Here is a 24,781-nt window from a genome sequence, read left to right on the forward strand (position 1 = left end):
GACTTAGGACAGGTGCAAACAATTGCAGCGGGTTTAAACGTTTTAATGGTAGTTTATTTATTACTTTAACCAATAGTTAACGCGAGCGGTAAAGGCGCGTATATTTTCAAGTGCAAAATCTGTATACTACTTTCTTAACAGAGAGAACGTAAAAGTGCGTTTAATCCAGTAGACATAAGAAATGTCCAATCTGATGGCATAACGTAATGCAAGTAAACGTGCGTATGCAAAAAAAAAACGCGGAAATTGGCGAAAACAAACCTGCTTGTTATGTACGAAACGAGAAACACCTATGAAGCACACCATCAAACGAAAACAACGGAACAACATGCTCCTAACTTAGGACAGGTACATAAAAATGCAGCGGGTTTCAGCGTTTTAACAGGTGCTAACCTTCACCCTAACCTGAGACAGTAGCATAACGTTACAATATAAAAAGACACTCTATAAAATATCAATTGAAATTGCTTAACTCGATTAAAAAGAAAATTTAACAAATACACTGAACGAATAAGTTTGATGTATGAAACAATATAATACAATTCAGTCGATTAATACTTGATAATACCAAAACGTCCGTTTCAGACTAAACTTTTGCTACTAGTGCAATAGGCTTTGAATTTGCACAACGTATGACGTTTGTATCTACTCTATATATTATCTTACATGACCTCTTACCTTCTAACACCCAAAAGTTAAGACGCAAGCATTCAAAATATCCACCGGATATCTTGATTATTTCTCTTTTCACTTTCTAAATTTAATGACAGGTTTAAAAAAATTGTACATCTTTGCAACATACTGAGTATTAAAGGGTAAAATAAGATTGGTTTAAAAGTCAAAAAGTTGTTAACGATTCTTCCAAAATCATTCTGAAATTTTGTTTTTCTAATTATAGTCTGATTTGTTCTTTTCCGAACTGTTGATTTTTTTCATTTATTCAACTTTTGATCTCAGTAACTGTCTTCAGCGAGCCTCGCGCTTAACATTTGAAAATTTAACTCTTCGAATGGAGAAATATCGTATCATACTCGATGCAGTGTCATAATCTATGTATAGCAATGTCAGTGACTTGGATAGATTCAAGATAAATTTCTTTAAACTGCTGTAAAAAATCTGTTAAAAATCTATCTGGATGTGTATGAATTGAAGTGAGGTTATCAGATTTTGAAAACAAGTTGTATGATCTGTAGAAGTTCAAACATACTATCATGCTTCTTGATTCTATTTCTGTCAGCATTTAATTCTTCTGTAATGCACTGGTTAAAGGGTCTTGTTTATCTGTAAAAAGGACTACAATTTGTTTTTGAAGTTTTTAAAAGTCTAGCTTGTCACATATGCAATATCATTTATCACATTACCTTTACTCTCTTTAATGATATTTGCATCATGAACATTAACATTGTTGGAAACAGGGAGATACTAAAGAATAACAATTCCTAAAGGAAGTCCTGAACTTATTCGACTCAACTGAAGCAAATTTACATAATTGAATATTACAATGTAAAGATGCAAGTAAACAAGACTCTGCAAAACACAACTTGCATATTCACTGGATTTCATCCTCTGCGTTCAGCAGGGTAATTTATATCATCACAAAATAAACGTGTGTCCCGCATGATCTTTACAAAACATGTCCTGTAAATGCAATCTCCATCTTATATGGTATGATGCCCAAATAAATGTTTATCATTATCCGGTAATTTATCATTTTTCATGCACATATGAAAAAAAGTTTCTTTCATCTTATATGGCACAAATTTTACAAAGACCTGGCTATCCATCTTTGTATACTACGCTGCAACTTGTTTTACCGGCATAGTGCAAAGTGAATCATTGAACGATCTAAAGCAATCAAAATGCAACCTACAAATACTATTTTAGTATTTACTAAAATAATAACATTATAAATAAGATAATGAATGTACGTGACCTAAAACAAAAAAACGTATTTAAAATACCTTTATACTAACATTTATTCAAAAAAGAAAACTCTCGAAAAACACTTTTTTCTCACAACAATACTTATTTATTAAAATTATAGCCTAAAAGAAATCACTGCATATATTCTAACTTTTCTTTCACAGTACATTTTATACCCCCACCTCTGTTTCAATTTTAAAAGAATTTAAAAACAAGACTATAACTATTGCCAGCTTACCCTATGTTCATGTGTCCTGACAAGAAATGTCTAGAACCTGTTTGAAACTATTTTGATAACAAATTGAAAGCATTTCAGAATACTATAAATGTAAAGTTTAGTAGTTAATCATTCCAACATTCAAGAAAATATAAAGTATTCAAGCCTTCCTCTATCTCCAGTGCACATCTGACTGTACGCCTGTTTGTCAGTGAAAGTTCACAATGTCCGCCTCAAATGGTCAGTTTAGAAATCTTGTCACAACAATATCATCATTAACCATATATCTAACATAATGTATCTAATATATGAACTAGAGGTGTTTAAACAAAGCCATATTTGCAAAAGTTGTATGTATGAAGTTACCAGTCGGATGTATGTTTTCACTAAAAGTTTTATTAAACTGACTGCTAATATCTGATTTTTGCATATCTTCCAAGCACAGTTATTGTTTTCTAAACAAAAAGACCTTTAAATTAATAAAAGCACAGCATTTACAGGTTAAATTATCTGTTTTTTATGACTCAGGGGTAGGCATTTTTCTCTGTTTTTTGCCTCCGGGGCCTCAAATTTGCTACATAATTCTGCTGTTTTTTAGGAATATGGAATATGTAGTACATATTTAGAATAGAACACACTATTGTTAGTTTTATTGAGGTATTTTTGTAGTTCTAGCTTGTATTTGTTTTATGCCGCGGTCACAAAAAAGCACATGGAGGTGTTACGGCTTATTTTTGGGTTATCGACAGAACAAAAACACCACCAAAAATATTCAGGAAGTTTCAATGACTGCGAAGAGTAAATATAAGCACTTCTAAACAATTCAAATTATAAATATGCATATATTATGAATTTATTTTGCATATAGGGCTTTAAGTAAACTATGCATACTGTAAACTGTGAATTTATGCTGACTAGTCATAGTTAAGGCACAGGATTTTCTCAATCGTCATGAAATATTCATAAAACTTCATATTTGAGTTAGTTCCATTAAAATCACTGAGATAAACCATATTTGGTTCTCTTTTTTCACCCAATATAGGTTGCATTTCTGTAAATATTGACAGTTCAATTTCCAATAGGAACTCCCTTTGCGGCTAAAAACTATGCCACTTTTACTATGAAGTTTCGTAAAAAAAATCATATCCTAGAATGGAAAGTTGATATGTACTAATATTTTATTCAAAGTTCAAAACATAGAGCGGTGCGGCATATTTTCAACATGTAAAGATTTCTAGATTTGTAGATTGTATTCATAACCTCAGACTCATACAAGTGCAATACAATTTTGAAATATAAAATGAAACATAAAGTATGCATACAATATCCGTAAAGGTGTATTATACATTATGAAGACAAAATGTCCTTCTGTATTTTTTCTGCTGACTTTTCAATCTTTCAAACTCTTCTTTAAGACTAAATTGTATTTGCACTCTACTAAAAAATCATGTGGTCATAGATGCAAGAAGTAAATGCAAAATTCAAATGTAAATATTTATATATTTCCAGGAATAGCTGTCATTGGAATACAATGTGCATGTTTGGTGGTAGTATGCTTGCTATGTTTGATATGCATGTTCATACACATAAGAAAACAGTTCAAGAAAGGTAAGTATATTATAATTTCTTAAAAAAAAAAACAAAAAAAAAAACAACATTACATTCGTTGAATTTTCTTCGCCTAGAAATCGATTTATTTTATGAAAACGTGCTCTAGAACTGTTTAATTATTGACACCTTCAGATGGTTTATCCTTATTATTGTTATTTAAAAGAAATCAGGCCCCCTCTTCCCATTGCAATTTTTTCAATTTTGTAATGCATGTTTTTAATAGCTTAATTTACAGAAGGAAGTTTGCTCATCATTGACGGCCGTACGATTACCTATTGTTTATATTCCTGTCCTTTGGTCACTGGTAGATAGATGTCTGATCTTCAATCATTTTACGTCTTCTTATTTTTATGTTTTTTATACAATAGATGTAGTATCTGAGAGGGATAACAGAATATATATATATATATATATACAAGGCTTCAAATAGCAGTACACAATCGGTCTAGTTCCTTTAGAAGATCTGCAAATTTTGGGACAGATTAACAAATTTCAGATGTAGGACTGTTTGTTTTTATAAAGATCATTAAGTTATCTTTTGCATTATTAACACTGTTTTAACAAATACCTAATATTTTGTTTTGTCATAATCAATTTTTCAACTGAACCATTTAAGAGGAGATAACTCTAATAATAAAAATTCTGTAAAGGAATTTTAAAGAAATTTTAATTTTCACTTGTAGCAAGAATAAAATATCGGTGACAAATTTTTTTTCTTTTTATTTTCTCAAATCATTTCATAAAACCTACCTACTAATATTTTATTTCAAAATTCTATCTCATTAATTTTTTTTATTCACATGTTTTTCATATATAATCTATGCAAAATTGCAGTTGTGCCCAACTTGAAGTTTCAAAAATAGCACGGTGACCAATACTTATCAAAAATTACTTACTAATAATATTTTTGAAAGAAAACATGGTAAAATTTACATCTTGAAAAGAATAAATGGGTGCGATATCGTAAGGAAAAATATCAAGGAGTCCGAATATCTGACAAAAAAACCTAAACCTGACCTAAGTACATCCTTAAGTGATAGACGTTGCATAAATAATTCCATATGCACAGTCTAAGTGTAAACAAAAAACACAAACGGTATCACACAGTGGTTCTATTGATAAAATGTTGGTGTAAGAAGAATTGTCAACACATTTTGTGGGACGCAATTGTCATGTTATTGGGTGGCAACCTGAAATGAAAAGATGTGAAATTTATTTATAAGAAAAAAGATACAGTTGCCATGAAAACCGCAAAAAGATGATAAATTAATAAATAAAATCCCAATGGCTAATACCGCTTGAATAATAATCCTGCAACTCCAAGAATTTAGGATAGATCGACATACCATCTGTCTTGTCATCAAGCAGGATCAAAATGACATAATAACGTAAGTCTCCAATATTCGGGTGACATAAAAAGTTACGGACAACGAAACGGATAAAACACAATAAAGCTCCAAACCTCTGAGTTTTGTATTTGGAGACTTTATAAAAAAAAAAAAAGGTAGGAAAACTAACAGTATTACGTCTTCAACAGTTAATTGTAATCAATCAATCAGTAATCAGTCAAACGTTTACGCCCACGAAAAACCAGTAAAAGTATGAAATGGCCGGTATTTGTACTCAACTGTACTGATTCTTACTCAAACATTTTAAAGTTGACCTTATATGGATTTGGCTATTATCTTAATTCCTACTTGGTTATACAGCTCTTTAACTGTTTCGGTTCCTGTACATACTGGGTTTGCATAATTTTATATTCCAATTTGAGCGTTTCGGATGAAGTCAAATATCCCAAACATGACTCATTCAGATCATCATACTAGTGACAATAGCAATAGTACACATACACAGCCATGTTCAGTTCTCCTCAAAGACATTTTGGATTTTGATGACTGAACAACACTGTCTCAATTCGAAATGTGGAACAAATGGCTGCAAAACTTATGAAATTTTAATAACAGATGCTCAATTCACTAGCAATTTAACTAAAAAGTCTTATTTTACTAGAAGTAACGATGATCTGAATTGTAGATCTATAAATGTCGTCTACGGATTAGAGTGTAACGTTTGCGGATTTGTTTACGTCGGTGAAACGAAAGGAATGCTAAACAAACGTATGTGCGACCATAGATCAGATATAAACCTCAATGCAAACGACATTCTGTATCAGCATTTTAATCAGCCTGATCATTCCATCGTTTCTATGACAGTTCGTATTATCGAAAAAATATACCACAAGACTAACAATCTTCAACTTGCAACGCCTCTCCGTAGACAAAAAGAGGACTACTGGATTCGACAATTGGGAACTGCGACACCATATGGCTGCAATGACAAAATTGATGGTATAGGTATTCTATCTAGTCCTTCCTGTAGCTCGGTGAATGTGATGAATATTTTCAACTCTACTCCTCGACGTAGACGCAGTCATGGTCATCGTCATTATACATCACCTACTTTGCATGATGTCTCTATTAATGACTTGCTGCCATTTATACAAAGCCGTTAGGTATTCATCACATTCGAACGAAACTTTGCTTCAAAAGAATCACTCAAATTCAAACAAAAAATTATCTGAAACTGACATAATCAAGATGCTTGATTTCTTGTTTGACAACATATTTGTTACGTTTAGAGGACGTGTTTTTCAACAGACTGTCGGAATTCCAATGGGAACCAATTGTGCCCCTCTTCTTGGCGACTTGTTTCTTTATTATTATGAGGGCTGACTTCATCAAGGAACTTCTTAGGAAGAAAATAAGAAGTTAGCAATATCCTTTAACTTTACGTTCAGCTATATAGATGATGTTCTCTCACTAAATAATACAAGATTTGGTGACTATGTTGAACGAATCTATCCCATCGAACTAGAGATAAAGGATACTACAGATACAGTTATTTCTGCCTCAAATCTTGACTTACATCTAGAAATTGACAATGAGGATCGGTTGAAAACAAAACTTTACCACAAAAGAAATGATTTCAGCTTCCCAATTGTGAACTTTTCATTTCTATGTAGCAAGTATATATCTCCCAACTAATACGATATTCCCGGGGTTGTATTTCCTATCATGATTTCCTTGATAGAGGATTGCTGCTCACAAGGAAGCTATTAAACCAAGAGTTCCAAATAACGAAGTTGAAATCATCCCTTCGTAAATTTTACGGACGCCATCACGAGTTGGTTGACCGTTATGGAATAACCGTTTCACAGATGATATCGGATATGTTCCTTATGTCGTAACTACAATACCCTTCCCTTTTCACGAATGTGACCTACCGAAACAGACTATTTACCGGATTTGTAATAACATAAGCAACACGACAGGTGCCACATGTGGAGTAGGATCTGCTTACCCTTCCGGAGCACCTGAGATCACCCCCAGTTTTTGTTCGTGTTGCTTAGTCTTTAGTTGTCTATGTTGTGTCATCTGTACTATTATTTGTCTGTTTGTCTTTTTATTTTTGGCCATGGCGTTGTCAGTTTGTTTTCGATCTGTGAGTTTGACTGTCCCTCTGGTATCTTTCGTCCCTCTTTTTAAAGCTTGTACTCCTTCAGACTAAATCAGTTTAAAACCCGCTGCATTTGTGTGCACCTGTCCTAAGTCAGAAGCCTATTGTTCAGTGGTTATCGTTTGTTGGTGTGATTCATAGTTGTTTCTCGTTTCTCGTTTTTTATGCAGATTAGACCGTTTGCTTTCCTTTTTGAATTGTTTTGCATTAGTCATTTTGGGGCTCTTCATAGCTTGCTGTTCGGTGCGAGCCAAGGTTCCGTGTTGAAGGCCGTACTTTGACCTATAATTGTTAACTTTTTATACATTTTGACTTGAATGGAGAGTTGTCTTATTGGTATTCGTACCACATATTCATATTAACCCATTCTCGACGAGTACTTCAACCATTCGAAACCGGTTTTCAATATCTGTACCATACTTGAAAATAGGTCTGACCCATATTCAACCAACTCGTAATCATACTCAACCCGGATTATTTCCATCTGAACAATGTTGATTGGGATACATACTTTAATCTATATTTAAGGAATATTAAAAAAGCTGTATAATTAATATATGATTAATCAAAAGTTTGTTTTACTCAAATATAAGACTCCCTGCAAATTTTGAAGATAGCAAGATATTCATTATAACAATATATGACCATGCAAATAACTATTTGATATTCCAAATGAAAAGTCCTAGTATAAACAAAAATATCATTCAGTCTTTTATAAGCATTCAAATTATCCACTGAAATATAATTTTTAATGAAACTTCGACTGTGTTGAATATGGTGTCAATGCAAATTTTCAGCTATTAATTAAATGCAATATAATTAAACTACAAACCAATAAAGTCTTAAATGGCCTATATCTATACTCGACTGTATTCATTTTTACTCAACCAGTCTGAATTGGTCTGAAATGTACTCGATATTATTCAATTGTAGTTTAAATCATACTTAACAATCTGAACTTGTACTCGACCAGTACCGAACCATTTAAAACGTGTCTGAAATACTAAACCAAGTCTTAACCATTCTCGACCAAGTCTGAACCATACTTTATCTAGTCTAAACTATTCCCATAAGTGTGGGTTTAGACTGAATACATAGGTTGAGAACTGGTCGAGTATCGGTGGAGTACACATCTAGAATGTGTTATAGTGTGAAATAACATTTTGTGAGCGAATTCGATGTTTGCTATACCACCTTTCAATTGAACGCACTTTATGACAATACCACGAAACCATTCAGAATGATTTTTTTGCAGTGTTTTGAGAAATGATTTTACTTTGTATCCATGTATTGTTTGTGAAATAATAAATATTTTAAAAGGGCGAATTTTCTGTATAAAGCCAATAATTGTGTAGACTTTTGAAGCCCAAACTTTATATTGCCTTAGATACGCATATGAAAGACCCGAAAACTATACCAAAACAGAACAAAATGTTTTTAAAATTAGAGCAAAACTTTTGGTCGACAAATTTTTATTCATTATTGCAAAAAATGAACTTAAAATATGTGTCATTTTCTCCCTACCCAGTTTACCACTATTAGTTAGTATGATGTGGACCGGTCATTGTTATTGAATCTTACGCAATTTGATTGGATTAATTTATTATTGGATTACCTTCAATCTGTTTCTTTTTTGCCACTTAATTCAGAACGTACAGTACCTTAAATGACATTCAAACTTACCACTGGACGAGTCCATATTATTTTTATCAATGAAACTAAAGGTACATGTATAATAGGTAGGAATTGCCACTTTTTATATTTTCAAAAATTTGCCACATATAGAGTAGATAAATTATTTTTGAATAGCTGCCTATTGTGGAGACAAAAAGAGAACTTTACAAATCAGACGTTTTTTTCCATTAAACAAGTCATTTTTCAAAGAAAAATACGGAAATACATTTCACGCACGGCTACGCCAGGTAAAATTATTGTTTATCTTAACAAAAAAAAAAAAAATTTTTTCAGTCTTATTATAAAATAATAGTTACAATTTAACCCAAACAATAGTAGTCCGTAAATAAAGTCAAAATATGTCCGATCTGCCAATTTTTGGACATCAAAATCCAATACGACCGTTTTAAGGTCAATTTCGTCTACCTCACAAAATCTTGTTAGACACTATAAGACTGAAAAATAGTCCAGACGTTTTTTCAATGACAAAGATAAGAATCAAGTACAAATCAATACAGTTGAGTATAGTTAAGATTAGATTTCCAGTAATATGGAGTACAATTCAGACAAAATCAGACTGGTCGAGTAAATATCAGTATAGTCGAGTACAGGTAAAGGCCATTTTTGACCTTTACTGGTTTGTAGTGTTACAAATGAGATTAACATAGGAGAATACAGATCAATCTAAAAGAATTTTAGACAGGTAATCACACCTTTATTTTCATATTCCTAAACCACTTTTAAAAATAAGCTTTTCTCGTCTTTATGAATACTCACAATTGTTTACAAACTCATTTGACAAACAGTGATTTGACGTTTAAACTTTTTAAAATTGCAGAAGAAACAGATCTAAATTAAACAGTTTATACTGACTTAAATCTACTAAAGAGAATAATTGATTAAAACATTGTGTATTGCACTTTGCAAACGGCATATTGTAAATTAGTGTTCGATAAAATCCGTGGACAGCAGATACATGTATTAAAAAGAGTTTTGGTGATGTATCATTTAGAAATAACTTTTAAAAGATATTTTCTCGGGTATTTATATAAATGTTTGTCATAACCTCTTTCATTACTCTGAATGTCACTTTATTGTCTATTATGATTCAGACTTTAGTGAGTATGGTTTTAATGGTTCCTAACTGGTCTAGTAAAGGTCAAGTACACGTTCAGACTGTTTAATATGGTTCAGACAATAGTTACATCTTATAAAAAATCAGAATGGACAAGTAATGTAACACTTGCTGATCTTTTATGGATATTTAAAAAAAAAAATAACAGTAGACATCAATTATTATGCAAACTGGGTCAAAAACCAATTAATGAATTACACAATATGTACATGTACAGTATACCGAGTGTAATACAATCTCAGTTTTCAGTTTCTTCAAAATTTGAAATAATATATATCTGCTAAAAAAATAAACAGACCTTTTATAAACTATTCGATTATGTTTAAAGTCATCATAGTACTGTAGTTTAAGCGGTATATATGATTGATTGTTGTTAGATGAACGTGAGGTGGCAAATACTTCATCCATATTTATGACGGATAGCAATTAGAGAATTTTTAACAGGAAACAATAAATTGTCATTGAAAAGGATAGAAAAGAAGTCTCCATAAAAAGAGGGAAATAAAGGAATTTAAAGATACCCAGAGATATTTTATTCTTAGTAAGCAGCCAGTTGTAGCATAATCTTTTAAAAGACACCACCGAAAAGGGACCAAATAAGAAACTGCTTCTTGTATATGGTCTTACTATTATTTAGAAGTTACCCAAGACATACCAAAGTGTCGGGTAGTTTTCTTTCATCTTTTTTAATTTTCATTAGCAAAAACAACAAATGTTCTGGGTATTGCTAACAAATGTTACGGAAAATATACACCATATGCCCTCTCAGCTTCTCTAAATTAAACCATTATGTCATACAAATATAATGTACATGTAGTTATTGTTCACAGTTCTGTAATTTATTTTTACCATCCGTATGTAGTAATAATCTTAATTTTCAATTATTTAAAATTTAACTGTTTTGAGTGGAAAAATAAAGTAACACATTTACTAGTTTCAGTGGTGGAATCTATATTTTTATATTTCAACGTAGAAAAATGAACTGTGAAGTAATTTGCAAATTCACAATAATTTTATTTTCCACGTAATGTGTCCCGTATTCTAATAAAAACCGTTGTAAGAACATATTTATTTGTGTTTAAAAACCTCCGTCGGAAGTTGACGAAGCTACGCAAAATACAAACTTTTTATTCAATTTTTTTTTGGTTTGTTTATTCATTTTGACTTACATGTACCTCAGTACGTACTTCAGTTGGAAGAAGAAAATGACAAAGAGGTCTACATTATTTGTCAGGGAAAATAAAAATCACGATATGCGAAGTGACATTGCAAAACTGACATCAATACTATATGATGGGACTTGCAACACATATGCGCAGGGTTATTTCAATACCATAAACAATATGATTATGTAATAAAATTTATTAGAAATAAGAATAATTTAAGATTAACTGTAGAATTTATTTCTATTTATAGCAATTGAATAAGTTCTTGGAACAGTTATTTTTCGATTGGGGCCACAGGCTGCGACCACGCTAAATCGTGTTGCAAACGACGTCAAAGTGTATACAAAATAATACACGTATAAGATTAAAATTACTTTGGTCGAGGCCTGTGGCCAATGTGAAATTTAACCAAACTTTTGATATACTGAACGTTCCGATTCAATTCCGGGTATAATGTTACAATAATGACGTCATGAAAATATGATTTTATACTATAATAATAAACAACAATATATGTAGATATGTTTTAGTTATAAAGGGTCTACCTTATTTCTTCTTTATTCTTTGTCATCTCACAGGGCCAATATCGGCACTTCGGGGCTATACTCCTTTCATTGAAAGTTATATACAAAATCAAGAATTTCATTTTATTCATAACAAAAAATATTCAAACAAAGAAATGGCAACCATAGCAACTTATTCAATGTAACGCTTTCTTTAATCATCAGTATGTGATTTAAAGGAATATAATATATAAAAACTAAAATTGACCACAAAAAGTTTGAATGCAAAACAAACCAACTAGAATTGTTTTATTTATATACCAAGCATATCATTTCTCTCTTTACAAGTGATTTATATAGATTCTACCACTGCATCAAGTGTGATACGATATTTATCCACTCGAGACAGTCAAATTTTCAAAATTAAAACGCGAGTCTTGCCGAGTGTTTAAATATTTACAATGTAACTGTCGAGAGTGGATACATATCGTATTGCACGAGATTTGGTGATGGAATCTGTTTCTCTAATGATTTTTAGACGATATGCATACAATCATAATCCTTCTTTTTGAATGATCTGCACAAATATTTGTTCTTTCTATGTGACGTCATCAGACATGGTCGCCTTTTTTCATAACGTCACAATGGGAATTTCAGAGGAAAGCAAGAACGTTAGACGTTATAATCGAATTTAGCCCAAATTTCAGACTGAGATCAAACGAACCACACGTTGATTAAATAAAAATAATCAACAGGTCAGGAAAATTATAAATCGAGTAAGAATTAGAGAAAATAGAATACATAATTTAAAAACAATATAAAATATATATCTTATAATGGTACTTGTCATGTTTGAAAATCAAAAACATAGTATAAAAACCATCATACAATCTCGCAAACAAGACTTGTATGTTATTGCTAAAATATGTCATTCTGCAATTCACTAAACTTGAAAAAATGATCGGTGTTCAAATAATGGTTTGCCTTCTACAGAATAACAATAATATTCATGTTCATTGTAAGAAAATATGTACTGTATTTGTACATGTACTTGCTTCAACCAGCAGAACATCTTTCGCTTGTCTTCTCGTTTCTTAAGCGTTTTGTAAGGCTAAACCAAATAATACGTTTGGTGTTTTTCGACAATGTACCTGTAAATTGTATATGGGACAAAATTTGCAGACTTGATAGTATATTTAAAAAATACCATGTTGTTTTATTTCTTATGCAATGAGAGTCATGCTTTATGGTGGTTTGGGTCACCAATTATAGCTTGTTTTGTTTATAAAGGTCGAACGTAACATTGCAATAGAATTAAAGGCTCACAAACATTCATATTTTACACCGTTATGTCCTCAAGGGCATATCCCAAATCAGGATCCTATATTCCAGTATATGTTGTTGGATGCTCTCTGTCATTTGTATATATATATTTTTAATTTAACATCAGACCATGAAGTTTTCCTTTGAAATTGACGCATTTTGTCATTTCATGACCTTTTAAAGCAGACTTTACGGTATGGATTTTGCTCGTTGTTAAAGACTGTATGATAACCTATAGTGTTTTTATCTACATCATTTAGATAGGTGGATAGTTATCTAACTGATAATCATACCACGTCTCCTTTTTTTACATTAACTTCTTAGATACTTCATTAATCATATTAAAACAGATGGTGATTAGTGTTTTTTTTATTTTTATTATTTTTGAAACGTAATCCTCAACATTTGCAGCGTGTAAGTCTTGTTTGTCTAATAGATTTGAAAACACATGCAATGTATACATGTATATAAATGTTTTTTGCAAATATGAACAAAAAGTCTCCATGTCAAATTTCTTTTTTAAATTTGTATCTAATAAAGTTATTACATAGTGTTCATTGAATTTCCACATTATACCTGTGTATAATTTAAGTTGTGCATGTACATGTAGTTGAAATTTAAATCTTTTGGAAAATAGTTTCCCCTGTTGAGCACAGCATAATGTTTAGGTTGCACACTTTAAGGATGAACTTAGGTCAAGTTCAGGGATTTTTGTCAGATGTTTGGACTCTTTGGTTTTTTCCTACAATACGGGGTAATATATTTTACCCTGGCGTAACACCCAGTTTTCTTTTAATATGAGACTTTGATAGCTCATAAAAGGTCATTTACCACAATTTAAGTAGATTCTAGATTTATATTCTTTCGATTTGAGACCAAAATAGTACCAATGAAAATATAAGGTAAAAGACCGATACAACCTTTTCCCGCCACTTTTTAAAATCAAATATCTCGAAAAGGAGCTCATTAACCTATCAATATTTTTAGCTTTTCTTCCCCTTAACAAATCCTCTTTTGACTTTTAGTACCACTTTTTTTTTAATTTCACCTTAGTACATCCTTTTAAGGAATCTACTCAATCTGCTATTTTCAAAATAAACTTTTGACTGGTTGACTTGATTATGTTAATATATCTTATTGAAGTTTCTGGACTGTTTTAACATTTTTGTCCCTGTTTCACAACTTCATTCATGTAACAAAGCTATGCATTATAATGAGAACTATTGATACTTGACATGCATTTAGGTTTTTCTCTTTTTTTTGTACGGAGGACGATTTCTCTCTTTTATGAGATCAATATGTACACTTGACAACTTATGCTATCACTTGGATCATTGAACTGTATCAGACTAGTCAGAGTGTGAGCATTTGTAAATGAATAAATATGTTTTAATATCCTATATCTTGTTCTAATATAGCTAGGGAACTGTAGCACTTATGGTCTTTACAATATTTAAATTTGGGACCATTGTCAAACAACATCACACAGACCATAAGAGCTACGAACCAACGGTTCCCCGCACGAACATACATGTATATTTACAAAGGAGTACTCTGGTTGTCTGACTTAGAAAAAAAATGAAAAAAGTGATTAAATTGACAACATTTTAAGATAAACAAAAACAATATGGTATGGTGTAAATAGAAATAATTGAAAAAGCTAAACATATATCAAATATATTGGATAACGTCCATCTCCTCCCCCGATACATATATACATGTCTCTGTGCCTAACTAACTATGAAATATACATTTTGTTTTAGGATTGACAAAAGACCTTGACGACAATCCACCCTATACCTCTCATAAAACATGTGGAATGCGTAAGTCTTACAATAAATAAGTCTTCAGTGAACTGAATTGTGATAACATTTTTGAGGTGATTTGACATGTATGTCATTATATTCATCTGATTAAGCACAGAATTACATTTGTTACTAGTATAATTCTGATTTTTAATTGATTTTAATTTCAGTTTCTTAAGTAGATAGTTGAATTATATTTGTACTAATACGATTTTAGATTATAAAATGTACTTGATTCTAATTTGTAATATACAATTTGTTAAAAAAAAAATACAAACCGTATAACTAAGCTTTAAACAATGAAGTCCATATGCATGTTTTTTTTTAAAATGTCAGTAAATGTAAATGTTTTAACATATGTTTCATACTGAATTTAAAAAAAAAAATCAGGGAAATAATGTGATTGCTTTCCAAAAGGTATACTTAAAATGATTTATCTTAGACATCAAATAAATAATTGTTGTTTTTTTCTTATCCAAGTTACTGCAAGGACTGAAATATGATTTATTCAAGTAATTTTGAAAGTCGACACGAATAAGGAAATTAAAGCGCTATGCAAATGAGTCAGCAACTCCACTACAACAATAAAATAAATACAATTTCTTGTCAAAAGTTAATATTCATTTTTATTTGTAAACTTAATTATGATACATAACAAGCAGGTTTGTTTTTCGCCAATTTCCGCGTTTTTTTTGTGCATACGCACGTTTACTTGCATTACGCTATGCCATCAGATTGGACATTTCTTATGTCTACTGGATTAAACGCACTTTTACGTTCTCTCTGTTAAGAAAGTAGTATACAGATTTTGCACCTTTATCTTTACGTGCACTTGAAAATATACGCGCCTTTACCGCTCGCGTTAACTATTGGTTAAAGTAATAAATAAACTACCATTAAAACGTTTAAACCCGCTGCAATTGTTTGCACCTGTCCTAAGTCAGGAATCTGATGGTCAGTAGTTGTCGTTTGTTGATGTGGTTCATAAGTGTTTCTCGTTTCTCGTTTTTTATATAGATTAGACCGTTGGTTTTCCCGTTTGAATGGTTTTACACTAGTAATTTATGGGACCCTTTATAGCTTGCTGTTCGTTGTGAGCCAAGGCTCCGTGTTGAAGACCGTACTTTGACCTATAATGGTTTACTTTTATATATTTTGACTTGGAAAGAGAGTTGTCTCTTTGGCATTCATACCACATCTTCCTATATCTACATTTGCTCAAGTTAAAATTAATTTTATAATTTGCTTATAAAGGACTTTCCATCCGATTCTCTAGAAACGTTAATTGTGATAGCAATTTCAGTATCAAAACCTTTAAAAACAGTCTTATTTTCTTTATTTGCAATTGCTTATTTATATGTCGCAAATAATGAATACACATGTTCAAATTCAATTGGATATTTGGTCAAATCAATGAATATATATTTATTCAAATTATTGTCCGTTATTAGGTTAATGTTTCTAAGGTATTTCCTTTTTTTTTTTTAGTCATGAAATTACTTTACATCTTCTGTTTTTCTTTTAGTTTTTGGAGACAGATTAAGTGTTTGCGGTAAGTATTTCACTGCCATTGCAATCGTTAACGTCGTCATCTATACCTTAAAAGATCCTGGTTATCGTATGTGCGACCTCAATAACTGGGAACAGTCCAGGATATTGATGGATTATGAATTTTGTTAAAAAACTACATTAAAAATGATAAATCTAATAAACAGAAACATTGATGGAATGAATGAATGCTATTTGATCATTCATTCATAGATGCATACGATGATTTATATGGCAAACTGTACACCACAAAACACAAAAAAGTAGACTAAGACTGAGCAACACAAACTCCATGAAAAAATCAGGAGGGGTCTTAGGTGCTCAGGAAGGGTAAGCATATCTAATTTCTACTGCTAAGATCCCTCGAAAATGGAGATAATTTGTTGCCATTTCTCTGACAACACGATAAGGACAATGTTTATAGATAAACAAACTCCGAATGAAAATTTTATACATGTCAAAATTAGGTACTTAAATTATGAAGTAGATGACATAAATATAAAAGTACAAGCACATTTTAAAGACTACTTGTTACAATGTACCAAATAAATAATAATTCATACCGTTTTGATCTCTTTAAAATGTTGCAATTGAACATACTTTATTGCCATCAAAGATAGCTGCAGTTGTAACTGAAACGCATAAGCCTGAAGAAACAAAAAACCAAAACACAAAAGACATCTGAACATATCTGAGAAAAGTCAGTTGCCTCTTAACTTCGAGTTAATGGCTTAAACAGATGCTTAAGCAAACAGAGATGAATAGAATCAAAATATCATGTTTGTTTTAAAATAAATCTGTTAACGATTAACTATTTATATATGTATATTGTATATTGAATGTGATAGTTCATCGTCTGACCCAATTTAGCCAGTAATGATTGGAAAGTTTCATTTTCTTATCCTGCACTATGTAGGTCAGAAATGTTTGAATATTGCTGTTGTTAAGAAACACAATTTTACCAAATCAGAATACAACACAACTTCGACTTGGGGAACTTTTTGAGCGACGACGATATTCAATCATAATTCCATAACATAATTCATGTAAAGCACGTGCTTATACTTCCAACTCACTTGGTCTCTACAAATTTACTATTTCATTCCTACATATATGGTTACTTTTGTATTATTCGACCTCAAAATTTAAATAACATCAATCAGGGAACTTCTACTATTTTATACAAATGATAATCGAATGGATGTGTAAGTTTTTCAATCTATAATTATCTTTTAGAAAATTTATTTTTCACAGAATTGAATTCTTTATCTTAGTGTTTTTTCAATTTGTTTAAAAAACTATGTTATGTTTTCCTCAGTCCACTTGCTCATTATGACATTGATTTGTATTTCTAGGTGTGTCATTCAAGGTTATACAATTACTCTTTGTTGCCGCTTTTTATCAAGTAGTTGTCTTCATGACAACAATGATTGTCTTGGTAGTTCTGCACAATAGATTTTGGGACTATGACGTAGACGCGATACTAGCTACAGTGGCTTGTGTATTTACAGCTTTATGTCATGTTTTATGTTTCCTTGTATATGTTTTTATCGTGATATATTATCGCAAAAGTGAGTATTTGTTATTTTTCTATTTGTGGAAAAAAATGTATAATGCAGCGTGTGAGTTTTATTTCACTATAAATAGATAAACTAAGTGTCATATCTGTCAATCATAATGCAAGCAGAAATATTCATTCTATTTCCCATTTTTATTGATGTTAGAATACACAAGATAAGCTACATATGATACAAGAACTATATGTTTGAAGTGCCTTTATACATTGCGTTTTGCTCAGTCTTTAGTTTTTCAATGTTGTGTTTTGTATATTGATGTTTGTCTTTTCACTGTTTGTCATTTTGTTTTTCAATAACATTGTCAGTTTGCTTTCGACTTATGAGTTATAATATCCCTTTGGTATATTTCGCCTCTATTTTACTTACGTCAAAATAATAATGCTATTGGGATATCGAGACAACATCGCCTGAACTGTGTTCATCGCTCTAGACCTCTCGGCCACATAGACTATATATATATATATATATCAGCACAACAATGCTAAATCTGCAACTTTCAGGAAGCACATGTTTGTTCTTCCTTTGCAGGAATTCGAACTCATATCGTGACAACCACACATGCACTGTGCCTAGCGCCCTAGGCCACTCGACCATCCTAGACTAAACTATCAAATTATTATTTCTGTGACTGCATCTTATGATCCTTTACGACAGATAATTTAGCTAATCTGCAATCAAATCCATCTTCATGACTAATATATCATGTACTGTGTTACAACTCTAGATTCTACTGGCCGATTGGTCTAGAGCACTGGACACAGTGCAGGCGGTGTTGTCACGATATCCCAAAGTTCGAATCCCGACAGGAAAGAACAAAAATTTGCTTCCACAAATTTGCAGATTAAATCTTTATTAGAGAAGATAAAAAAGGCAAAATAGGTATATTTGAATTGTTAACATCTGTTTAACTGGGCTTTAAAATTTCAATGAAACTGAAAAGAGAAAGTCGAGTACATCTTTGTGTGTTCGGGTCTGTTTGGGTTGACTTTTCTGTCTTGAAAACGTAGAAGGCAAAAATATTTGATGCATCATCTCGCTTTTATTCTACTATTTTTATATGTTTAGGCTACAGGTTGATTTAAACATTTAAAAATCACAGCACTAAGAAATGAAATATATGAGTCAAGGGAAATATATATATATATATGTTCGAATAACACATTTTTACTAAAATTAATTGACGACAGACTTTACAACTGGATCTTACAAATGCATAACTTCAAAAAAACCTCATTTTTTGTGTGTGTTATCTAGGGTTATCATTCTTCAACCTCGAAAAATTTTAGTCTGCCCTTCCACGAAATATTTAATTAGAAATTTTTAAATGTTTTTGAACTTTCGAAAATTACCCCTGACAACCGATCAGACAATAGTTTTAAGTTGCCTAAATGCAAAAAAGTACATTAAACAATTCTCAATAACTATCAGATACATTTGTTTTTTAAAATACAACTGGAATATAGGATCGGAATGGTGCTATTAGGATACATATATCGGTTTTCAAGAGCTAAATTGGAAACGCGTTATCCCTACAATGGCAACCATTTTAACGACTGTAAAAATTAGCTGGCGTAACGGGGAGATAATTTTGAAGAAGTAGAATCCTGACTGCACTAGTTTCCGTAATTACAATACATGCTTTTTTTAATGCATTCTTGTTATGTAATCCTGACAGGAAATTGATTTGAACTATTCACGAGAGGCAGTATGTAGCAGTAAGTGCTAACATCATAAATCAGAATGCTGTATTAAACTGATTGAATGAACATTCGCAACAACCGAACCACACAAAATTAATCATACATAAGTAATTTTGCAAAAAAAAACTATATGTTTATCGTATACAAACAACAATTCCTTAACGACTGCAAATGAAGTTGTTTACTTCAGTCAACCTTGTGCCTTATACATGTTATATACTGATATATAGTTTGCGGTTATTTCCTTCATTCATCGAATATTGTTTTATTCTTTTTAGCCTCGGGCGTATGTGCTGACAATGATGACAAGAAGTTATCACGTAAGTTTTTTCTAAAAGGAGTCTAAAGATACAAAAAGGACATTCAATTTCAAAAGTTGAATACAAACTGACAATGCCATGGTAAAGGAAAAACGAATAGACAAACATCAGTACACAAAACACAACATAGAAAACTAAAGAATGAGCAACTTGAACCCCATCAAAAACTGGAGTTCATCTCAACTGCTTCGGAAGTGTAAGCAGATCCTGCTCAATATGTTGCACCCTTCAGGGTATGTAACCGTCAATGATTAAATGATTTTTGTCCGATTATTTTGTGAGCAATAATTATTGTTCCATTCAGTTTCCCTAATGGCCAAAATATCCGGTTCATATATTCCTACAGTTCTGATGTTTTGCAGTGAGTATCGACCGGATTTTAACTGTAATGTTCTTTACCTACAGTTCTGACTTTTTGAAGTAAGTATCGACCGGATTTTAACTGTAATTTGTTTTACTACATGTAGCTTACAGTAGGTCGTTGAATCAATTTTCTCCCGGTTCAAGCGAAACACTTCAAAAGTTGTATTTGACTTAACTTACCAAAGACACGGCATTTAGGAGCACGACCATAAAGCGCTCCACCCGTTTATTCACTTTGTAAAACAAAAGACATAAGATATCATAAATTTTGATGTATTTCAGTTTTCAACATCATTAACTGGTGCAGGTTTCCATTTCACTGTAGGAATGTTAAAGGTTCATCAGTAGACTTATAGACCGACTTAACTGTGAAATAATCCGTGAAAAAACAAAAACAAAAAAACATCGGACGTAAGAAATGTTTGGTGATAGATTTGGATAGTTGTAATGCAAATTATGTAATGTTTCCTCTTTTTAAATTGAATAGACACCATCGAATTTGAAGAATTAATATATTTGATATAGGTTATTCTACCTGTAACGTTTATAGTATACTTATTATTATATTTACAGCATGGTGTTTCACTGGGCTTTTTCTCATCGTGATATTTCCAGTAGCTTGGTTTTTATTGATTGTAATTGTAATCGTCAACTTTTGCAGAAGTAAGTATTGCTTTTTGTTAAAGTAAAGTGACGTTTGTTTGCCTTTGAATTGTTTGTTGTTGTAGCCATGGTCAAGTGTGCTATACATTTTTCTAGCCGTCATTATATAGCTCATCATGCTTTAATTCTATTGTGTAAAATAATGTAGTTCATCCTTCTAACAAGTGTGAAACGAGTCAGTCCGAGAATAATTGATCACTTTAAGTAATGCCAAACAAAATGGTAAACAGCAGTTAAGACAGGTTTTAAATCCAGCCAAAAATATACAAAAGCAAAGTTAAGGTAGAACTAAGAAGCAGAGGTATAGATTGTTTCCGAAATTTAAGATTCGCATAAAAAAAGAATATTATGCTAACCTTTATAACATCTACATGTATTCATATACAAAATTGTTATGAATGTATTCGTAAAGTTTAGTAACAACTTATTACATCAAATTGAATTGAAATGTAAATGCAAAGATGTTTTCTTAAACATATTTTTGATATTCTATAATATGATTAATACATTGTAATAAATAGACACACGTTTTTTTTTTGACTTTCCGAGAGGTAATGTGGTAAAGCAGAAAAAAACGTAAACATCAAACACTTGCTTATTATGTCAATGAAGACCATGTTATTGAATAAAGATGTTCTTCCGAAATCAATTCGGTGTGTATTAAAAAATAAACACTGATGAATGTTAACTACTTTGTTCAATTTCTTAGAATTATGCGGCGATGAGAAGAGAACAGACAAGTGAGTTGTCAATGGATATATAGTGGACCATAATTACCATTGTTGCATTCCTAATAATACACAAAGCACAATTGTTTCATTCTTTTTTTTAAATGGTTATCATTTACCTGTGTATAATATGACGCAGCTTTCTTCAAAAGTGATGATTTTCTATAAATTGTTTGAAATTTCACAGTGATATCATACTTTAACTTTGTTTAAACCTGTTTATTTACTTTTGACTTTAATTATTTATCCCTTGTAATTTTTTATTAACTGTGTATTTGCATTCAGGTGTCACAGGTCAAATTTATTCGTTCATTGTGTGTTAATTTACGTTTTGTTTATTGAGTTAAGCCTTCCAATTGATATTTTATAGTGTGTTTTTCTATGTTGTGATGTTATACTATTGGTTCAGAAAAGGCAGAAGGTTTGGTACTATTAAAACGTTTAATCCTGCTGCAAATGTTTGCACCTGTCGTAAGTCAGGAATCTGATTACAGTAGTTGTCGTCTGTTTATGTAGTTCATACGTGTTTCTCTTTTCTCGTTTTTATATAGATTAGACCGTTGGTTTTTCCGTTTAAATGGTTTTACACTAGTAATTTTTTGGGGCTCTTTATAGCTTGCTGTTCGGTGTGAGCCAATGCTCCGTGTTGAAGGCCGTACCTTGACCTATAATGGTTTACTTTTATAAATTGTACCTTGGATGGAGAATTGTATCATTGGCACTCATACCACATCTTCCTATATCTATCAATTTTAAAAAGAATGCTAGGTTACAGTCATAAGTAATAACCATGACATTGTCGGTAAAAGGTCAGTGTGGATTCAATACATTGTGTGTATCACGATAAGCATATTTCGTCAGTGTATTGTCAGTTAAAGACGGATTTAAATTAAATTGGTTAAAACATATGGTGTAACGGATTGTTTCGTTAATCTTTCTGTTTCTGTTAGTGTTTTTATTGGCATTTAACGCACGAGTTAGAATGTAGAGTTATCGATGTGAAAAGGAGAAGAACGATTTATGCGTCAATGACACATAAAAAATGGACAAACACACATCAAATATATCAAAATAAAATAAAACAAAACAAAACAAAACATAAATAGATGACTTCTCGAGACCAACTATACAGTTGTCGACAATAAACAAATTACACCTCCACACGGAAAGATCTAACTTACCCAGGTTCAAATTAAGTTTTTCATTAATCTTAAATGGACTTCAACGCAAGATAAGTCGTTTAAACGATTAACGTCCATGATATTGGTTTAGTTAAACCGAATGAAATACTCAAACAAAAACATTTTTAGTAGTGTTATTCATTATGTTATTCTCATAGTTTTTCTATTGGGTTTTAGCTTCGGAAATCCTTTGCAAACTTGTTTGCGTAATCATTGGCATTAATTTTGGAGTTTTTAAACAAAATAAATAAGAAAATCATAGTTGAAGACAGCGGGATCTTGAACGACAACAATTAACATTTCTAAGCGAATTTATTGAAATCTTTTCATTTTTATGTTTGTCATTTTCTAAATTTTGTATGTATTATTCATGCTTACTTACTTTTCATAACATCGATATATTCCCTTGATGGACTAACTAACATAAGAAGAACTGATATTTTTCTTCCTTATATTTTCGATATTTTCAAACGATAGGAAGATCAAATAGTTTATCTATGAGATGTGCAAAATATGAATTGTCTTTCGAATTTTTATAAATGGTTTAAGAAACAATTTCTGAGTACATGTAACACACCGCTGTTCATAAGCGGTGGTACAACATGTACTTGCTTCCTTTGTATATTTTCTTTCAATCTTATTTAGATTGATTGTAAAGCTATCACGATTTTCGTCAAGTTTCTTATCTGTTTTTATTTCCACACAATGTATCATATGTGAATGTAGCTGAAAACATGATATGAGATGATCAGTAAAAAAGTTTTGATTTTTTTTTTGCATTTACAATGTGCTTATCATACGTACAACTTGTTTTGGTTGTATCGGAACAGGTTTAGAAAATAAAGCATTTTTGAAGCATTAAAAGCATGCATGCATTTGCATACATATGATTTATAACAGAAAAATATTAAAATTCATACAAATTTTGACTAAATATTTTATTTTGCTTTGTAAATGATTTAAAATTAGTTGTAAATTTTTGTTCACCGATTTGATCAAAATTCTCATATTGGATTTATAATATGTTAAAACTTATAAATATATAAATAACAACCAACTTTTCAAGTCAGATATGCAAAATGTCGTAACAAATATTATATAGTATAAATAAGATATTTATTGTTGAAACATGCTCCCTATGTTTCCGGTCCAAATAATCAATTTTCCGGTCATTGTTTCAGCTTTGATTCATTGCCACATTGGTCAATAAATCCTAATTTTCTATTTAAGCTAGAATGAAGGGCCATTTCAAGGTTTTATCGGGCCTACTCCATTCATGATATATTTGGTTGTTTGTTTTATTGCCACATTGGTCAATAAATCCTAATTTTCTATTTAAGCTAGAATGAGGGGCCATTTCAAGGTTTTATCGGGCCTACTCCATTCATGATATATTTGGTTGTTTGTTTTTAAAAATGTCTTAATATTTACATATATTTTACTGTTTTGCTTTGAGTGATTTTGTACTATTTCCATGACATTGTCATATCTGTTTTGTTACCGCATTTTTTTCTTTGTATTTAATCTTCATTTTTTTTATAAACTCATGTTAATCTTCTAATGTATTGTTTTTCATTATTGTATGTTTTGTTTTAATAAAAAATTAAATAAATTTGTATCACAAACTTCCATCTGTCAGCTTTTCTTTTATTTTAAGTCCAATAAATAAAAACTTGAACTAAATGGCACTGAATTTGAAAAGGTTTTAGAAATCGTAGGCTTTCGACATGCGACACCTTTATTAGTGTCATTATGAAAAAAAAAATTGTATTTGTTCAAAATATACCACTGCTCTTTATCATCTAACTCTTTGAGTGTTTGACATGTT

The 24,781-nt window shown here is 31.2% G+C and overlaps 1 protein-coding gene across 1 annotated transcript in view; it reads left to right on the forward strand.

Moving 5' to 3' along the window:
- LOC127707328 (uncharacterized) overlaps positions 1–24,576 on the forward strand; it is a 58,022-nt gene extending 33,446 nt beyond the window's left edge. The window contains exons 5-11 of the mRNA XM_052211846.1: positions 3,650–3,748; positions 14,832–14,891; positions 16,399–16,425; positions 17,777–17,992; positions 19,977–20,018; positions 20,955–21,044; positions 21,754–24,576. Coding sequence (XP_052067806.1) covers positions 3,650–3,748; positions 14,832–14,891; positions 16,399–16,425; positions 17,777–17,992; positions 19,977–20,018; positions 20,955–21,044; positions 21,754–21,788 — 569 coding nt within the window. The 3' untranslated portion in view covers positions 21,789–24,576. The remainder of the gene's footprint in view (positions 1–3,649; positions 3,749–14,831; positions 14,892–16,398; positions 16,426–17,776; positions 17,993–19,976; positions 20,019–20,954; positions 21,045–21,753) is intronic.
- Positions 24,577–24,781: the final 205 nt, after the last annotated feature.

Source organism: Mytilus californianus, unplaced genomic scaffold, assembly GCF_021869535.1.
Source record: "Mytilus californianus isolate M0D057914Y unplaced genomic scaffold, xbMytCali1.0.p SCAF_64, whole genome shotgun sequence".
NCBI classification, from domain to species: domain Eukaryota; kingdom Metazoa; phylum Mollusca; class Bivalvia; order Mytilida; family Mytilidae; genus Mytilus; species Mytilus californianus.